The sequence below is a fragment of the Enoplosus armatus genome, chromosome 10 (genome assembly GCF_043641665.1).
Source record: "Enoplosus armatus isolate fEnoArm2 chromosome 10, fEnoArm2.hap1, whole genome shotgun sequence".
Taxonomy (NCBI): Eukaryota; Metazoa; Chordata; class Actinopteri; order Centrarchiformes; family Enoplosidae; genus Enoplosus; species Enoplosus armatus.
In genome coordinates this window covers 11,537,052-11,555,782 of record NC_092189.1, presented here as the reverse complement: position 1 = coordinate 11,555,782, position 18,731 = coordinate 11,537,052, and the positions used below count along the sequence as shown (strand labels likewise).

At 41.8% G+C, this 18,731-nt stretch overlaps 1 protein-coding gene across 2 annotated transcripts; it reads right to left on the bottom strand.

The window, feature by feature from the left end:
- Positions 1 to 4,497: 4,497 nt before the first annotated feature.
- fbxw11a (F-box and WD repeat domain containing 11a) lies at positions 4,498 to 18,636 on the bottom strand. Of its 2 annotated transcripts, XM_070912872.1 has the most exons (14): positions 18,514 to 18,636; positions 15,982 to 16,086; positions 13,750 to 13,818; positions 12,632 to 12,851; positions 11,984 to 12,170; positions 11,599 to 11,689; positions 10,975 to 11,112; positions 9,858 to 9,976; positions 7,682 to 7,931; positions 7,316 to 7,434; positions 7,089 to 7,199; positions 6,924 to 7,002; positions 5,969 to 6,133; positions 4,498 to 5,806 (listed from the first exon to the last, which is right to left on the bottom strand). In XM_070912872.1, exons 1-13 carry the CDS (start codon positions 18,550 to 18,552, stop codon positions 5,972 to 5,974), a joined length of 1,689 nt encoding a protein of 562 aa, XP_070768973.1. In that variant the 5' UTR covers positions 18,553 to 18,636; the 3' UTR covers positions 4,498 to 5,806; positions 5,969 to 5,971. The 2 variants fall into 2 exon arrangements, with proteins under 2 accessions (XP_070768973.1, XP_070768974.1); XM_070912873.1 differs by lacking the exon at positions 15,982 to 16,086.
- Between the last annotated feature and the right edge of the window lie 95 nt (positions 18,637 to 18,731).

Here is an 18,731-nt window from a genome sequence, read left to right as displayed (position 1 = left end):
GGAAAACGATGGAGTGGACAAAGGGATAGAGTGATCTGCACAGATCAAATGGACCAATGATGGATTGTTGACATGTGACGCACTTATTTGTCTCACTGCTAAACTGGTGGGAACCTCTGAGACTGTCGGATGAGTGGAAGGATGGATGACAAAAAGGATGAATGAGGAAATGATGGAGTGAGTGAGTGACTTACCGAATAAATGCATGTAAGAGTGTGTGTGTGTGTGTGTGTGTGAGTGAGTGCACCAACAACCATGAGTGAAGCTGGATCACGAGGGACTCTGGAAAGGGACCATCCAGTCCCTGCATGAACCCGTGACAACTCACCGCAGGGACTGAAGCTTTAGGAACTAGAATGTATAAAAACCAAGCTGCACCAAAAATAGCCAGCCAATCACAGCAAACCAAACCAACGACCGACCAAAGACAACTGGAGACCTTCTTCATGACTCCTCCCCACTCCCAGCCCCCCCCACCCCCCCACCCCACCCCCCGAGGACACTACACCCTCAGCTTATAGGTGCAGAGGGTGAAGAGCGCAGGGGCGAGCACGGCGGGGAGGGTGCCTTGTCGATTAGCATCGCTATAGAAACGACCCAGGGGATGATGCTCCCGTGCGATACCGTGGATACAGAATGCTGCTACCAGGACATTCAGTGGAACAAACCAAAGTCTCATGCATACACACAGGAGAAAAAATATTAAAGGGAACAATTTATTGAAAGTTATATATATTATATATATAAAAGAAGACAGAAACCCTAAATAAGCAATCCTACTATGATGGTTACTATAATTATTACGATAAAATTATTTCATTTATTTATTTCAGCTCTGTGTGCAGCAGTCTTTCTCGACTCAGTAAACCTTACAGAAACATTTCCTGTGTCTCCCAGCGTCTTTGAACTGCTTCTTCACATGCTCTCTTCTCTGTCAAGCAATATATTATAGAAAGAGAATCAAGTGCATCGAGGGTCCAGATGTGTTCGGCTGGCTTTAGTGCTCAATTATTTGAAAAAAAATTAATTGGCACTATAATTAATAATTGTTTATGTCATGTATCAAGCAAAGAAAGCACAACTTTTGCTTGTTCCAGCTACTGTAATATGAGTGTTAATGGTTTTCTGTTTTATATTATTCCAAATTGAAAATCTTTGGGTTTTGAGCTGTTGGTTAAACAAAACAAGCAATCTGAAGACATTTCCTTGGGCTGTGATGCGCAGTTACGCAGTAGGGTTGGGCGATATGATGATATATACCATGATCCAACATAAATTTGTCAACCATCAGATATTATGCTATAACATTTATACCAAGATATTTATCAATGTACCTTTTTTTTTGTTTTAGGTATTTCATTCACCCTCCAGTTATTTTATCCATAAACAACTTCTCACTTGAATTTACAGAAAATTATATATTATATAAGATATTTGATATAACATCTGCTATGATAGATTATGATAGATTTGATACATATTGCCCATTCCTAATAGGCATTTTTCACTATTCTTTGGCATTTTATAGACAAAAAAAGAAAATGAATTAACTGAAAAAAAATAATGGACAAATTAATTGCTAATGGCACTTACTTAGCTGCAGCCCTAGCTGGCTTCAAAATCATTAGAGAACATAATGGATTTGAAAATGTTTTCTGTGCGAGTATCAAGGGTCAATAGCAAACTGCCATGCAATGGAATGAACTTCATTTTCTTCCTCATACCAGATATGAAAGCTACTGCAAAACTATTAAATTCTTCATTTCCCACAATTCATCGTACAAACTGGGAAAAGTTCTTCGACCCCGGCAAAAACAGCAGGTAGATAGGTGCAAGCACTCAAAGGCCTCTAAAGAATGGATTCTGTAGTTTTCATAGTTCTTGTCAGTATGGGTTGAACTAAGTCTCAGACATTAAAAAAACACAAATCTAAGATGGACCATCAGGAAACCGGATTGCCTAAAAAAACTGCTGAGCACCAACTGTTGTGCAAAAATCAACAGTCATCTCCACATTATAAAGTCTTGCCATGAATACACAGCATGAAGGATCAGACAGAACAGTGGAAGGGAAACATGCAGTAGTGAGATAGAGTTTCATAGCTGCTTCTCCTCTCATCTATCCTGCTCTTATCCCCCCATCCCTCCCCTTCCTTCCCTATCCTAGCAGGAGGTCACTGAAGAGATGTCGCTGCCAAATGACCCAATCATGCCGGCAGACACAAACAGCTGACTCAGGGGGGAAAAAAGGGTTGTACCGGAGGATTCCTATTGCAAGGCAGCAGGAATCTGTGCTGGAGGGGGGTGGTATAAGGAGGAGACAGTGGGGTGGAAGGGAAACGGGGTGTGGGGGTGGGATAAAGAAGAGCGAGTAGGGGGTGGTGGGGCGAGTTGTTCATTTCTGGAACGTTGCTCCAGTTCTACTCGGGAATGATGGAAATATTCCGCGTAGCCAAACCCAGAGTGGAAGGTGTATGGTAATCATGTCGGGGAAGGAATGCCAAATATGTGCGTGAGAACGGAGCTGTGACCTGAGAGCTGCAGGAATTATGGGCCAAAATCCCACAGACCCAGAGGAAGCACACACACCCATATCCAACACATACACACATCATATACTAATGGTGCTCCACCAAGCACAAATCCATCCCACATAACTTATTCCTAGAATTTGAAACATTCTACTATATTAAACTAAACCCAGAAATTTAGAAACCCTCTCAGCAGGCAACTCCCCTCCTTCTCATAGTCGACAGAATACACACTGTACAATAACCAGACAGACGTATTATAGAGCTCGACTGCACTGGCCAGATCTTTGCTATAAAGGCACCACTTTAAGCATCTCAAACATACATTCCTCCTTCACAGTTACAGTGTTTACAAGACTGAGTATGTGATCTACTGTAACAGGTTATTTAGACACCAAACTTGGCTACCAAGCCCAAGTCTCACAAACAGATTACACTGTGGGAGATAGCTGAGTTTATACTCCCACCTGGTGGCCAGCCTGAACACACTGATACACTGAAAGATCATCACACAATACAGTGTACCCATCATGTGTTCGATGTTAAATTACTTCAAGTCAAAATTGTAAGAAGTAACAATTATGAAAATAAGTTTTTGCACACTGGAAAGTCTTACCGACAGGTGCATGGAATCAAAACGGTTGACAGTGAATTAGTAACACTAATGTGGTTACAAATGAACAAAGTTGACTTTGGTATTCTGACTTAGTGGATGCAAACTGGCGGCTTATTTTACTTTTTACAACTTTTGACTGTCAAAAAAAAAAAAAAAGATGACTTCTGCATACTTTCAATCACTTGTTCTGGCATATAGGTGGTCTAAATAAATTTTACCTGATGAAGATCTGAGGACGGAAACATTGTTCATAAAGTGAGTACAAGTGATTGATAGTAAGCAGGATTCTTTGGGGTTTTTGGTCAAATGTGTAAAAGGTCAAATAAAAGTAACTGTGTGTGATGCACACCATCTCTTGAAAACATGCAGAATGTGATGGAACAAAAGTATTATTTTAAAACTGCCTACCAAAGTAGCACAGCTGATACAAGAGGCTTAAATCTACTTGTCACCCAAATATCACTTACATCTAACTGCAGCTACAGCAGGTTTGTGTATTGAGTTCTAAACCTTTATGACATCACACATTCTATAAGTTCTTTACAATTGTTCTCTCACATTCTAATCAGGACTCAGTGAACACGTTTACATGTGGACTAGTATCTTGGTTATGATTGGGTTTTTGGAGTATCTTGGTTATACGTTGCTATTGGAAACACCATGTCCTGGTTTTGACAAACCTGGATATGCTACCTGCTTGGTACAAACCACGGTGGCCGAGATGGTGAGAGATCAAGACGCAAATGATCAGAAACACGTATACCGTTAGAATCATGAGTACAGGGATATAAATAACCAGGTTTCTCATGTTACATGTAAACACGATCTCTCGAAAAAGATCAAAACCAAGATAAGACTCAAAACCGGGATACTAGTGCACATATAAACACTCTTAGTTTTAAGTGAAGCGTGAACATTGGAAACTGCAATTTGACTAAAGGTCCACTCAAGGTCCACTCTACTAGTTTTTTCACTTAGCTTTCGATCACATCTTCCTCCTTTATCTTATTCAGCAGATGGAGTTTGCTCAGTCAGGTTGAGAAAAGAAAACTCCACTCAGAAGACCGCAAGATGCTGGTCTCCAGAAAAAGAGCAACTGGATCTCGAGTAAAAATTGTTTGATAAAAAAAACATCTTCCTGTGAACAACCAGGAATTGCACACAAAATTATATATCAATATCTAAATTCTTTCATGTCTCACAGCCACTGGTTCCCTGCTATTTGACTGAAGTACAAAAGGAACAGACTAAAAGGCCTACTGAGTGTTGGATCTACATGTCAGACAGAGGCATAGCAAATCCACCCACACATACACACACCGACAAGAACAGACAGACAATTAGACACTCATTCATGTTACAGTTGGCTCAACACTCCACCACTGTCAAGTACTTTATTCACAATAAGGTCATTTTCTTCTTTAAAAAATCATTTTTAATATACAACACAATTTTTGACAAGACAACTCCGTTTACAGCTAAATTTGAGCTCTTGAGTTCCAGCTTCTCTCATAACCAAAGCAAGCACGTAGATGATGGGGGAGAGAAGGATGGAGTGAAAGGGACAGATGAACAAGGGTCGAAGGTAGAAGAAAGAATGAGGAAAAAAGACAGTAAGAGAGAGAGAGAGAGAGAGGGGGAAAGAGAAAGAGGACTACGCTTAGTATGATTTTTGTACTAAGAACCAAAATACTCAAATAAAATAAGAAAATAACAGTAATAAAAAACAGTAAGAAAGTAAGAGTTAAAGAGAAAAAAAAAAGCAGAGGTGTACCGGGATGCTGTATCCAAGGCAACCTCACATGCATGTCTGTCTGTTTGACGCTTCTGCTCTGTTCTGCCGTTTCACAAGTCCACATACACAAACACACACTCGCGCAAACTTGAGTGTGTGCGCCCCCATATTCCAAGCGAGTGTGCATCTCTGGGGGGAAGAGGGGAGGGGGCGAGTGGGGGTGAAGAGAGAGACAGGGAGGAGTGAGAGGGAGTGAGAGGGAGCGGGGAAGTCATCCCCGACATGTTTCTCCCTCGTTCACTCCCTCCATCTCCCATCCTTCCCTCCTTTCCTAGAGCTGAGTAAAGAGTCTCTGTCTCCCGCATCACAGCTCCGGTCATCCTCTGTCCAACTGTGCCACTGTGTGTATGTATGTGTATGTGTGTAATATATATATAAATATATATCTATAAGCGATTCCATATCTGTGGAAACCTGGTTTGGCAGGGGTTGAAAACTGAGGAGCAGAAGCTGCTTGAAGTTTGTATCGGGGACAAAAGGGAGCTTGTGACTTATATAATGTCAAAGTTAATACTGTCATTAGTGTACTTTACAAAACATAAATTAGTAGTAGAAGGTGAACTTCTTGGGAGAGTTGCATTGGTTCTGTAGTAGGGAATCCTCATCAGTGTTGACCTGTGTGTGTGTGTGTGTGTGTGTGTGTGTGTGTGTGTGTGTGTGCGTGCATGTCACAGTACTGGCAGGCAATGGGCACAAGCTCAAGAGTCTGTCAGAACAGGCAGGGAGGTGGAGGGGCGGGGTGGGAGGTGGACAGAGAGATGACGAGGAGGAAGGAGAAGAGATGGGCTCCTTTCCATGACGGACACACCCATCAGCCAATCAGCCCTGGGCTCTTCCAAAAAAAGAGTGCGGTGGATGGCGCCACCTGGGGGGGGGGGTTTAGAAAAGAGTCTGCAATCACACATGGGTCTGCTCAGCAAGTATAAACGATTCTCTGAACTATGCACACACGAGCTTATGTGTGATGCAGAATGAAATAACAGAAATGTCTTATCAGGTAAGTGTGATTCTGTGTGTGTCATTGTACCTGCTATCTAGAAATGTAAGTGTAGGTGCGGGAGGGAGACCGCCCCTCTGACTGGCCATTGGTCGAGACGTTCAGGAAGTCCCAGATCAGAATGGTGTCATCGTGAGAACTGCTGATGATCTGAAACTCGTCAAACTGGAGACGGAACACGCGGCCAGAGTGCTCCTGAAAACACAATGAATTAAGAAATGATGTTAACATACTAAGTATACAGGCAGACCATGGACCCTAAAACACAGTTGAAAGTGCAGGTTGATAGACCAGGGCAAAATATTAATGTGAGATTGTCTGTTTCTGCTTCTGATATCAATTCTGTGTTGCACCCGACTGTCAATGTTCAGTACTGTTGGCAGCATCCAAGACATCACAAATCAATTCTCTGTTTGGGAAACGCTGGACTTCACCCACATGTTTATATGAGAGGACATTTTGAAACTTTGATTTGGGTTTACCTCTCCCCACCATCTTGGCAGTCCAACCTCAGATGCCATATATGGAGAGGTGTTTTGAATATTTTGTCCACTGCATTGATATCAATGAGGGTGGACTAAATATTCAAAACACCTCTCAGTATAATGCAATACAATTCCACAGCAACATGACCAATTATAATAAACTTAAATCTGCAATTCTCTAAACAGTTTCAACAAAAACTGTTTATTACATATGTCATGAAGGTATGGTTTATTGCAGTTTTAGCTAATTGTACCTAAAATAAGCAATATCTCTGATGTTTTTCAAAATTGCCAACAAGATACGAATTAGAAGAAGTGAAAACGAATGTGAAATAGAAAATCACATTGTATTTTGAGAGGTTGAGTTTTTCAGTCCTATACAATATCTAGAGTGGTTAAAAGGAATTGCAGCTCAAGACACTTGTCACCTGGCTGACAGAGGGAGTTCATGCACAACAAGGCTTGTTTTGCCACAACAAGGCAAAATCAGCGATACTAACCACTAGAGTGCGCAGACATAATGTGCTGGCGGGGGCTCGTGGGTCCAGGGCTGCCTGCAGGTCCCACACCTTAATCTTGCTGCAGAGAGAAACATGAGACGACACAACATCAGAAACAAAATGTGTCTCTGTGCACAAAGCTGTGTGTGTGCGTGCGAGACTGACCCGTCGTAGGCGCCACTGACAATCCTTTTGTTGTCGAAGCGAATGCAGCGCACCAGCTCCTCGTGACCTTCCAGCACTCGCAAACATGCCCCGCACTCTATGTCCCATAACCTGGAGGAAGTGAAGCGTTAGCAAACACATAAGGCAATACACAGTCCCTACACTGTTTATAAAGTTTTTAATATATAGAATATATAAGTCACACATCTTTAATCTCTCACACATACCGGATTGTGTTGTCAGATGAGCCGCTGACCACCAGACGATCTCTGTACTGTAAGCAGGCAATGCCCCGCTTATGACCATTCAGAGTGCGCACAAACTCGCAGGTGCTGGTGCTCCATACCTACAGGGGGGCAACACGGACAGCTTTGTAAAACAACGGCCTGTATTCATTCAGATGAGTTCAGCTTATCAAACATCCACTTTGAAACTTTAAGACTCACTAGGTGGGTTGGAAACTACAGAATAACTTTGATATTTCCACCTTTCTCTATTCAATCTTTCACACTGCATGTCGGCAGATTTCTTTCTAGGCAGGCTTTTAATCAGAGCGTCTCTGGTTTGAATTTATGAACGGCTACTCTTGTTACCTTGATGGTGCGGTCCCCTGAGGCAGACACGATATATTTGTCGTCAAAGTCGACCACGTTGACTGCAGCCCGGTGTCCCACGAGCACACGACGTAGGCTGATATCAGTAGGAGAGGCCATGTCCCAGACGGCAATTGAACGGTCCTTGGAGCAGGTGACCATCAGGCCGTTGGCAAAGCGCAGGTGAAGAACTGCCTCGTTGTGGTGGATCAGTGTGTTCAGTACCTCACCCGTTGTCACCTCCCACACCCTGCAGGAGGAGGAGGTAGAAGGAGAGGAATGGAGGGAAACAGGAGGAAGAGAAAACAGTAGGGAGAGATGACAGGGTGGCCGAATGATCAGGGCAAAGGTGACAGAGAGAGGAAAAGAAAAGGTGGAATGGGGCAGAAATGACAATGGGGATGGGGAATGACAGGGGACGGGTGTGAGACAAAGAGGGAAGAAAGGACAAAGGGGTGAGAAAAGTGGAAAAAGATAGGAGGAAGGAGTGAGTAGGAAAAAATAGATGGGGCAGTGGGAAGAGTGGTCAAAGTGAAAGAAAAGAAGGTTCAAGACGGAGAGTGGAAAAGACATGTAATGGGAGCAAAGGAAAAAGGAAAACAATGGAGACATGAGAGAGAATTGTGTTTATTAGTTTAACAATGGAGAGTAACTCAAGAGTTCACACATGTGCACGCACACACGCACACACACGCACAGGAATGGCTGTGAAGAACATGTCACTGAGCTGCACCGCTGGGCATTAGGAGTCAAATGCAGAACACACTGGAAAAGCTGACAACCAAGCCTACAAACAAAGTGCCTGTCAAGCTGTTGCTAAGGAAGTGAAATCACATTTTCCTTGGATACCGCCCAGAGAGTATGGCTGAAGTGTGAAGTAATAAGAGAATTAATGTTGAGCTTCTGTGTGCAGTAGCCAAGCAAGTGTCAACATACACGCACAAGCCAGGTCTGTAAATATCTGCAATAAAACGTAACGCACTATCTCTAGTAATGATACTAAATCTGGCTCATTATGAAATAATACACTTCAACATTTTTATACTCCATTTGATTTGATTGCTTCAACGTGATTAGGAGGGCACATTTTACAGAAATATGTTAATAATCAAATGATGGAAAATAAAATGTAGAAAATGAATTCTGACAAGTTGTTTAAATCCACTGTGCTTTCGCTGTTAGCTAGCAGAGATGCATTTACCATGAGATATTTTGCAATAAGTTCACGGCAGGTTTTGAAACAATAAAAACACAACAGCCACTGTTTCTAGTTATAAGAAAACAGGTCAGCTCCTCATGCAAACAGTACAGTATGCAGTTTTTGGCTGTGCGGATGAATTATTCATAACATTCTACAGATGCACTCTATCTTGAATGACTGAACAAACTGGCCGCTTGCATGAGGAGGGAAACATTTAAACCAGGTGGAGGGACGAGTGATTTTATTGAAAAATATCAATAGCAATCCTACCAATCCTTTTTTAAATTTCTGTCAAGTGACTTTTCTGTCATATGTCTTGACAAGATATCCAAAAAAACAAACAAACTCAGATTAGATGGGATTAGATTATTAACCCAATTAGATGGGAAATATCTGGAATCTAAAACATCCATGCCCTTCCATTTTAAGTTTGTTTGTAGAAAATTGCCCAGGTAAAGAGATACTGTTTGTTCAACTTATTAGCCAAACTATAGTCAAAGCTGCCTCTTTGTCCAATAGTCGTGGAGAGTGTATTGAAATAGAGTAGTGGTTATGGAGCCACACTGATCTCGTTTGGCTGTGACTGCAAAATGTAGCGGCCTTACAGGACAGTCTATTCTATTTATCTTTTTTACAATGTTTAAGTAAGCTGCAGCTTCTTTTATCTTAAAAATATGTATGATCAACAATCTATTTATCATTAACATGTATGATTTATCATCATTTAAATATATCCTTGTGTTTCTGTCCTAACCACACTGCTATACAATTTCCAGCATAGTAGTCCATTTCTAGTACTCATCTGCTTTTTGTCTCATTATGTTGCCAATGATTTACATTGTGTTCAAACAAATAGGTTAGAAAATAAAGATACATAACATTCATCCAGATATTCAGCCCAATTAACACCGACACCGCTTTGGGTCCAACTCCAAAATGTAGTGTGTTCCTTCTGTAACAAGATGTGCGTCGTACCTGACAGTTGAGTCAGAAGACCCGGTGACGATGACCCTCTCATCATACTGCAGACACAACACTGAGCCTGTGTGACCGGTCAGTATCTTCAGACACTCCAGAGACTGCTTATCCCAGATCTATGATTAGAAAGGACAGGAGTAGGAAGAGAAGGGAGGAAGATGAGTGAAGTAGAGGGAGAGGGCGATATCGACAGAGGACAGAGAAAGAGGAATAATCAGTGGTTGTGAAAAGGTTGCAGATTTGGGTCATGCCAAGAATGGCCTATTCTCACAGCAGTGCTCATGCCCCATTTCCCCACTGCTGTGCTGAGCTCTGTGTGTGTTCATAAGAGCCATTCAGCTCCTCTGAGTGTGCGTCAGCCTCCTTGAGAACAATAAGAAGACAAATTCACTCTTCTCCTCCCTCCATCCTCCACTCCTCTTCATCATCTGCCCCTCTTCTCCCAGCCAGCCAGATAAGTGGAAAACACAACGGGTCTGGAGCTGAGCCCTTTTATCCTATAATTCACTTGTGTTCTGTCTCCATGGTTTAGCTCAGCGCCATAGACAATAAGATGATGAGCCATACTGAGCCAGAAGAAAATATTCAATTCATAAATACATAAACCCAGGTTGGAAGAACACACACACACACACACACACACACACACACACACACAGTCATGATATTTTAAAAATGACAACAGAAGTTTTAGGTAAAAAAAGGCAACAAAAAGTAAACAAGTTTATCAATTTCTGACTAAATTAACAGAGTTTCTCACCCTTCTGCTGGTGCTGAACAGGTGCTATCAGTAATTAGGCAAGTAGGCAATGCGTTTTTGTTTCCAGGAACTGCCGGTGCACTGCCCGTTCATAGATTGTCCACTTAGACAATGATGACACAAGTGATTTTACATAAGAACATGCGGAAATTACACCTCACACAATAAAACTAACAGCCTTTCATTAATTTGTAAAGTACCTGCTCGTCCAAGATACAAATCTGAGGTAGTTTTGAACCAGAAAGCTTAGAGGAAGAGCCAATGGGTTGGCACAATGAAAACGATACCAATAAAGTGGGCCAAGTCATTATTTCACGGACTTCAGACTGTCCTTGAAGTTCAATACACACGTACCTTGATGGAATTGTCTCTAAGGCCACTGATGATCTTGTCATCGTCGTACTGGAGACAGTAAACCCCTTTACTATTTTCTGAACGGCACTGAATCCTCTGCAAGTTGTGTCTGCCACATCGCCAATTAGCCTCAATAGTCTGGAAGAAAGAGGGAGAAACACCAAGACAATTAACTTAACTTTATTAATTAGCTGCATTTTCCACATGCATGTAGCAACATTCGCAGCCAATTCTGTCAAAAAAAGCTGCTGCAAAGTGTGAATAAACTTAAATAAACTACATATTGAAACACTATTAGATCAACCAATGGGATATGTAGTCAAATTATACTTTTCCCACTTACTACTATAATACTTTTTTTTTTAAAAGGTCAATAAATAAGTCATGTGGTGCGTGTACTCTATAAAACAAAAACATTTATTATGTCAGTTTCAAATGAGAGTCCAGATGAGCTGCTTTATGTTTTATAGTTTATATGAGATATTATACTACAGTCCCTGCAGACAGCAGTGTTTTTAACAAGGTAGGAAACTAATACCTGATGCAATGAAAGCTGCAAAAAATTACTAAAATCTCCAGGAACAGTGTTCAGTTAATACTGAGATCCATCTTGCCGTGTCTTACCTCTATGTCTTGGATGATCTTGGGATAAAGGGAGTGATAGTAGGAGTTGGGTGGAACTTCTGACGTGCGGTTCTTGAACAGATATTTCTCCCTGGGGGAAGAACAATGACATCTGCTTCATATCCATTGGCATTTTTTTTTTTCAACCTACAATAGACACTCAAGACCAACCAAGTATAACCTTACTTCCTCCTTCTCCTCACCCGCCTTTCATTTATCCTAAATTAAATGCCAAAAACTAGAAGACTAACGAGCACACTGAAAACTGGAAGTAGTTTACCTACGTCCTCAGAAAGCATCTTCTTAATTTCTTCCAAAGTGTGTGCCATTTTTAGATCATAATGTAAAAGAAAATGTGTGTAAATGGGTATATGTCCATTCTTACCACTGGTGTCTCTCAGACAGGCCTTTCCAGAGTGGGTCAGTGCGGACCATGCGTTCGATGAGCTTCTTCCAGAGCATACCCTCAGAGATTACCCTCTGCCACTCCTTGCACACCAGCTCTGCCGAGCATAGCGAGCGTGCATCCAGAAAAGACAGGATGTTCTCCGCTATGTGATCCAAGCCTTGGGCTGGAGGGAGGAAGAGAAGGGGCTGAGTGAGTGCCTGCTGCAAAATTAATGGGATTTCATCTTGTCGGTTTATCTGTGCCTGGGGATCATTATTTTCAGCTCTTATTTTTCCAGAAGTAATCCGTGTTTGTTGGTATTTATTTCAAAAATTAAAAAATGCCTAAAAAGAAAAATTAAGATAAATACTACAAAAAAAAAAAACCTGAATGAAAATGTAGAAATACCATTTTTATCTTTTTGTTGTTGAACTTTTGAAATGCGTCGATTTGTAATCAAAATCACTTGAAATATATAAAATATAAATATATAAAATCAGGGAATTTCCAGGGAAATATGTAAAAAATGAAAATGATTATGAGTCTTAAGTGTGCCTACATGTTCAGTCAAACTGTGGTCAGGAATGATGGAGCTCACACTGGAGTGGTTGCTGCGAAACGTTGCATTTCTATCTGTATTTGTACCTGGCAGCGCAGTGATGAAGTCCCTCTGAAGCATGGGTTTGAGGTAGGAGTTGATGTGGCCGTGCTGGTAGTGGCACATACGTGAGATCAGGCGCTCGACAAACTCCACCTGGTCGGCCTCCGACCACTGGTCAAACAGGGCGATGCAGTGTTCCTTCTCCTTCTCATAGTTCCCCTCTGACGGACGCTTGCGGGACCCCACAACAGGACCATTACTAAGCTGTACAGATCAGGGGCACATGCACATGTATATTTAAAAAAAAGTATTTGTGTTATATTGAGAGTATTCTGAGAGATTCATGTGAAGCAAATCAGTCAAGTTGGGGCTCTCTTCTAGTCTTTGGGTGTTACATAGGAACTAATTTCAGCTGCATCACATTTTCTTGACCAGCATCTTATTTCTATATGAAGAGAAAATGTTAGATGGTGGCTTCACCTGTAGAGAGCATCACCTGTAGACTGCCACAACATGGTGTAAAGCTAAGATTCAGACTTAAAAATTAAAATTAATTTTTTGAAAAATACCATTTAAATTCAAATCTAGTTACACTACTGTACTACAGTAGCATAAACACAATATCATCTCTGTTGGATTAAAATGGGGACAACGTTGTTGTATTGGGCCTTATAAGAGTCTGTGTACAGGATCAAGAGGAGGCACTCATTGTTGCAGAATGGACTAGGTTAAAAATCAATTTTTATTGCTACGGGTTAAGGCTTGTTAAACCACTAGAAGCCTGCAATGGTGGGTGAGTGTGTGTGTGTTTGTGGGAATTGGAAAAATGCTTTACAATAAATGTTTGTGTCAAAAGAATTTGTCAACATCAGTGTGAGGTTTTTACTTGAACCGAGGCACGAAGGGAACAGGATATCCATTTAAAAAAAAATCTGATGTCACAGTATGTTATGAATCCAAAATAAAACCTATATGAGGGTTTCCCTGGGTGGGAGATTTAAATAAAAAGGTATACAATTCATACATTATATGTCATTCCTGCACAGCATATACATATTTGAAATCCTGTAAACTTAAATAAACTGAGCTGCAGAATTTCTCACCAAGCTGTATTCACGGATACACAAACAGTACCCACACACAAAATCAGATGCACACACACCTTGAGAACTGTGTTCTTCTTTGGCGACAGATCGTCCACGAGGTTCTGTGACTCCATCCCTGATGTGTTCTGTGGAAAAAGAACAAAACAAAGAGAAGGCGCGGGTTAGTGTTTTATTCTATTAGCATTTGTGTTAAAGGCACTGTGAGAGCCAGGGCAGCGGCGTGGACAGCGCTGGACACAAGAGTGCCACAAATACAGCAAAGGAAGGGTAACCATCATGACTTCTGAGGCGTGCACGCATAAACACCCGTGCATACACACACATATGGAGTGGAAAAAAAAAAAACTGAGCACTGCAACAAAAGGAATCTATTTGCTTGCTTGTCTGTGATGTGAGCTAAGTAGTCTGGACAGGAAATTAAACTGTAGCATCTTGGGTATGTCACTGACAGCAGCTCAGGCATGACTGTAATGAAACTAAAATCAGATAGTGGTCTTACAGCATATAGAGAGGACAGAAAAAAAACTGGGAGGTAACCGGACCCCACCCATTTCTAGCATGGCTTAAGTCTTACAATAGTTTGAGTCCTTTACAAGTGCATTGCAAACAAGCTAAAGAGACTGGAGTCAATTTAATAACAGGATTATGGCACAAATCACTTATTGACAGTTATAGAGTGAGAAGCTGACCATTTCTGCTTTAACACTTAATAAATAATAAGCACATAATAAAAATAATAAACGCTTATAACTACATGGTAAATAGTAGGTTCTTTATAGCATGTACACTTTTCTTTTTGGAAATAATGGACAGTCAGGCAGCAATATCATAATTTTACATTCATCATTACATACAGACATACAATAGCAACAAGGAGACCCGTTATCTTCTTAGGAGGCTTGATGATTACTGGTTTTAGTTGTGACTGGGGATACACTGGACTATTGATGTTAGAAAGCCATCTTGAACCAACATGTGTACATACTGTAAAATCAACATTTTCCTCAAACTAGCATATGCCTGAACTATGAAAACTCTGTAAAGCATACACTGCAAGCCCTCCAGAAATGAGCAACACCACTACAACCTTGTCAGAGCATAACTAGCTACATGTGAAACACACCAAAAAGGGACTAATTCATCATTATTATTATTTGCAGGTTTCAGGGTCATTGTTTCCTAAACAATGTACATTCCCTCTTCACAGATATTATAAACAAACTAATTTGGGGAAATAGGAAACACAAGGCCTTTACCTGGTCAATGCTATCACATATCTGTGTAGGTGATGACTGAGCCAAGGTCACATCCTTTGAAAATAACTATGTAAGCAAGAATAGAGGTCTCATTCATTAGCGGACTGAACCTAGGGTCTATCTTAAAAACATTATTACTAACTTCTTTCGATACTCTTCTCTAAGTAAAAGCAAGAACCCTTGCAAGAGCTGCTCCGGGTTTTGCTCAGTGCAGTTATCCATCCAACCTGGTGATGCTGCTACATATGGAGAGCAAAACCAGCAGATATTTTCGTTGGCACTAACACAACCACACAAACAAACAAACAAACAAACAAACAAAAAGGTCAGGTACCAAGACCAAAGCAGACAGGACAAGAAGCCAGAATGGGCTTGCTGGTGTTGATGATCATGCAGAGCAGAAAAAGAGAAGGAAGGAGAAATAAAAACAGACAGACCAGGTTTGGCCAGGCAGGCAGGCAAGCAAGCATGTAGCCTCTCAGAGCTTGAAGGAAGACCCCCCACCTCGGCCCTCACACCTCCAGGTAGAAGGGGAGAAAAATGTTACTCCTCAATGCAGGGTTATTCTCTGGTACCCCCTGCATCATTCCTCCACTCACACCAAAGTACTTAGGAAATAGTCTACTATTCAAACTTATCTGATTGTAAAAGTCTCCAGTTTTCATTGCATGGTACAATCACTGTTTGACTTTTTAAGCATCCTGGGGCCCAATTTAAATGCAAGAACTGTGATTTGACATGATTATAAAGAAGTCAATTACAGTTTATAAAGCTACAATTCTGTTTCAAGCAGAGAGAGTTTGAGGACGCACCAGAGAAGAACCTGAGAGCAGTGTGCTTCCAACAGGGAGGAAAGGACAACGGAAGGTGAGGAGGTAGGAGGGTGAGGGGGTGAGTGGGTGCTGTCTGCACCAAGGTGGTATGAGGAGTCGTGTGGAGTGGGCGAAGAAAAGTGAAGGGTGTGGAGATGACAAGGGAGGGAGGGAAGGGAGAGGAGGAGGAGCAGCAGAATTAAGAGGAGAGAGGCAGAACCTGGTTGTGAGCCCGGGTGGAGGGGATGCTCTGCAGGCACCTGAGTGCACACAAACTCTCAGCCACCGAGGAGCAGCCCAGCCAGAGAGAGCGAGGCACAGAGCACTGTGTGAAAGAGAGAGAGGAAGGGAGGAAGGGAGGAGGAGAACGAAGTGGACAGGGTGAGGGAGGAAGAGAAAGGGAAGAGCGAGAGACCAGAGATGGGAAGTAAAGGAAAAGTAGAGGGGGGGTTGATGGGGGAAGTTGGGAGGAGGAAACCAAAGGAGAGGAGTGAATGGATGGATCAATGAATGGACAGATGGATGGAAGTGGTGAGGAGTTGGTGAGGGACAGGACAGGTGGAGTGTGAAAAAGTGTAAGAATACAAAAATAATGGATAAATAAATAAATAAGGTTTGGTTTGAAATTGAGAGGAGGTGGGTGTGTAACCATCAAAAGGTGAGGAGAGAAGAACAGGGGAGGAGGTGGGGGATAGTGAGGGGAAAAACCAGTATTAGAGCTACACACACATTGGCACAGTGAGCGCAGGAACACACACTCCTTCACACACGAGATACAGACTGATAAACATACACACAGAAGCATTATTAGACATGAACGGGGTGGGGATAGGTAGAGGAGAGGGAGGGGCAATGGGATTAATTGTCAATTATTATCACTCTTGTTTTGACAGAAACCCCACCCGCTGTTCTGCCATCCCCACTCTCATGAGTGGTTAGTGAATAACACTGGGACAAAAAATAAAATCAAAGTAAATACACAGACACAACCCAGACGAAATTCAAATATTTCTTGTAGGCCTGTAGGATTATGGTTCCCAAACCCTGCACAAATGTTTCCTCCATTTTAATATGTGTGATCATTCTTCAATGCAAGGGAATAGAGACCAGGTGTAAATTCATAAAGTCAATGGGCTACATACAAAGTATTTGCTCTTGTCAGATAAATTATGTTCCATACTATATCAACACTAATAATCTCTTTTCAACACTGATTTCTTATTTGGTGGACACTTGTGCAAATTTCTGTTTTCAGATTTTATATTTAATATTTATTTATTTTAACTTAAAGACCCAAATAAAGATCGGACAATCAATGAAAGAGTTGGAAAGCAGTGTATCTATCTGTCTTCATCAAATTTATACCGATTAAAATCACTATGTGAACTTTTAAACATCTTCGTGAAGTCTGGTGAGTGTGTAATCTACTGGCTGGCTCCATTAGTACTTTTTCTCAATACTGGCATTTCATTTCTCTCAAAGATGGTCATTCACGGTCTATGCACATCCGTAGTGTTTGTGGATAGGACCCTTCGGCAAAAATTGCTGCTCACTCAGGTACATCTGTGTCCCACAGGATACGTTTGGTCAATATAATCTACTAAACAGTCTGACATATTACTTTATGGGCCTCACTTGCTTTGTCAATAGCAAGTATGGCGATACAATTGATTTGTTTGTTGGAGAAACTGGGGGCTGTACGGTATTTCAGATAGGGAGTGTGAATACCTGCCAAACGAATATAAACTGTAACTCCATCCACGTGTAAGTTCATTGACAAAACACATTTGTGCCTTATCTTAATTGACGTCTTCCTTACGACCACTTTGACCCCTGTAATGTTAATGTTAGCTATTAGTAAGCTAACGTTACCTTAGGTGGCTAGCTTAACAGGGTAGCTAGCTAATCATTTGCCAAGAAAACAATGTTACTTGTTGACCACATCCGACCATCTATAGAGGAGAACTACATTATAATGATAGTTTATGTTTCTGGTTACCAAAAGAGCTTCTACCACCCTGATCAATTGACTGTTTTGGTATGGTAATGGCTGTCAAGTATACCTAGCATTTTTAGCACGCTAGCTGTTAAGCTAATTGCTACCTCGCTAATCGTGGTAACGCTATGTGAATGAAAAGGCAATACACTTCCTTCTACGCACTTTAAAAATATAAACAGACAAGCAGCACATTGTTATGATTTTAGCTACATTCCGTTGTATTATGGAATCTGTTGGACTGTTCCACATATCTATTGCCATGTAGGTTGTCTTAACATAAACTAGATAATATAACATAACCCGTAAATTTACGTGGTTCATCGCCTTCTAGCCTGTGTTAGCTGGATGGCTAAGTATCGGACAGGGCCCGGTTAAAGTGGCGCAGCGTCACCGCAGTGAACGCTACCCCGAGAATCCCCGGCTGTCTTCGGCCGACGACTGAACATCAACCTTTTAATTTCCCCGCTGTTAACCAATATTATCCAAAACAACATATGTTTTACTTTCACCAGATGTTGAAGTATATATCGTGTTTATCAATCCGACAAGTATGCGGAGCATTCTTAGCTACATGTATCGATAATTTCAGGCCCTCCCTCTGATTTCTGGTCCCCCCTCCTTTCTCCTCCACCTCTCCCGACAAGCCGCTTCAGCCCATTCCTGCCGTCGAATCGAGCCGCGGCGCTTCTCCCAGTACAGGAGTGATACTGAACACTTCGGATGTTCAGGATGCCATAACGAAACGAATCTTACCACCAGCTCCAACGTTTTGTCCTCCATCTCCGGCTCCATGTTGACGATCCCCCCCGAAACTCGCTCTGAAAATGGAAACCCAGCCCTGCGTCGGCGGCCCGCAAATGCAGAGACGTCATTCACTTCGCTCAACCACACAGCTTTGGTAGGGCAGTGTCAAAAGGGTGGGTGGGGGATGGGAACGCCCATGCAATGAAAAAACGCTCTGATTGGACGGA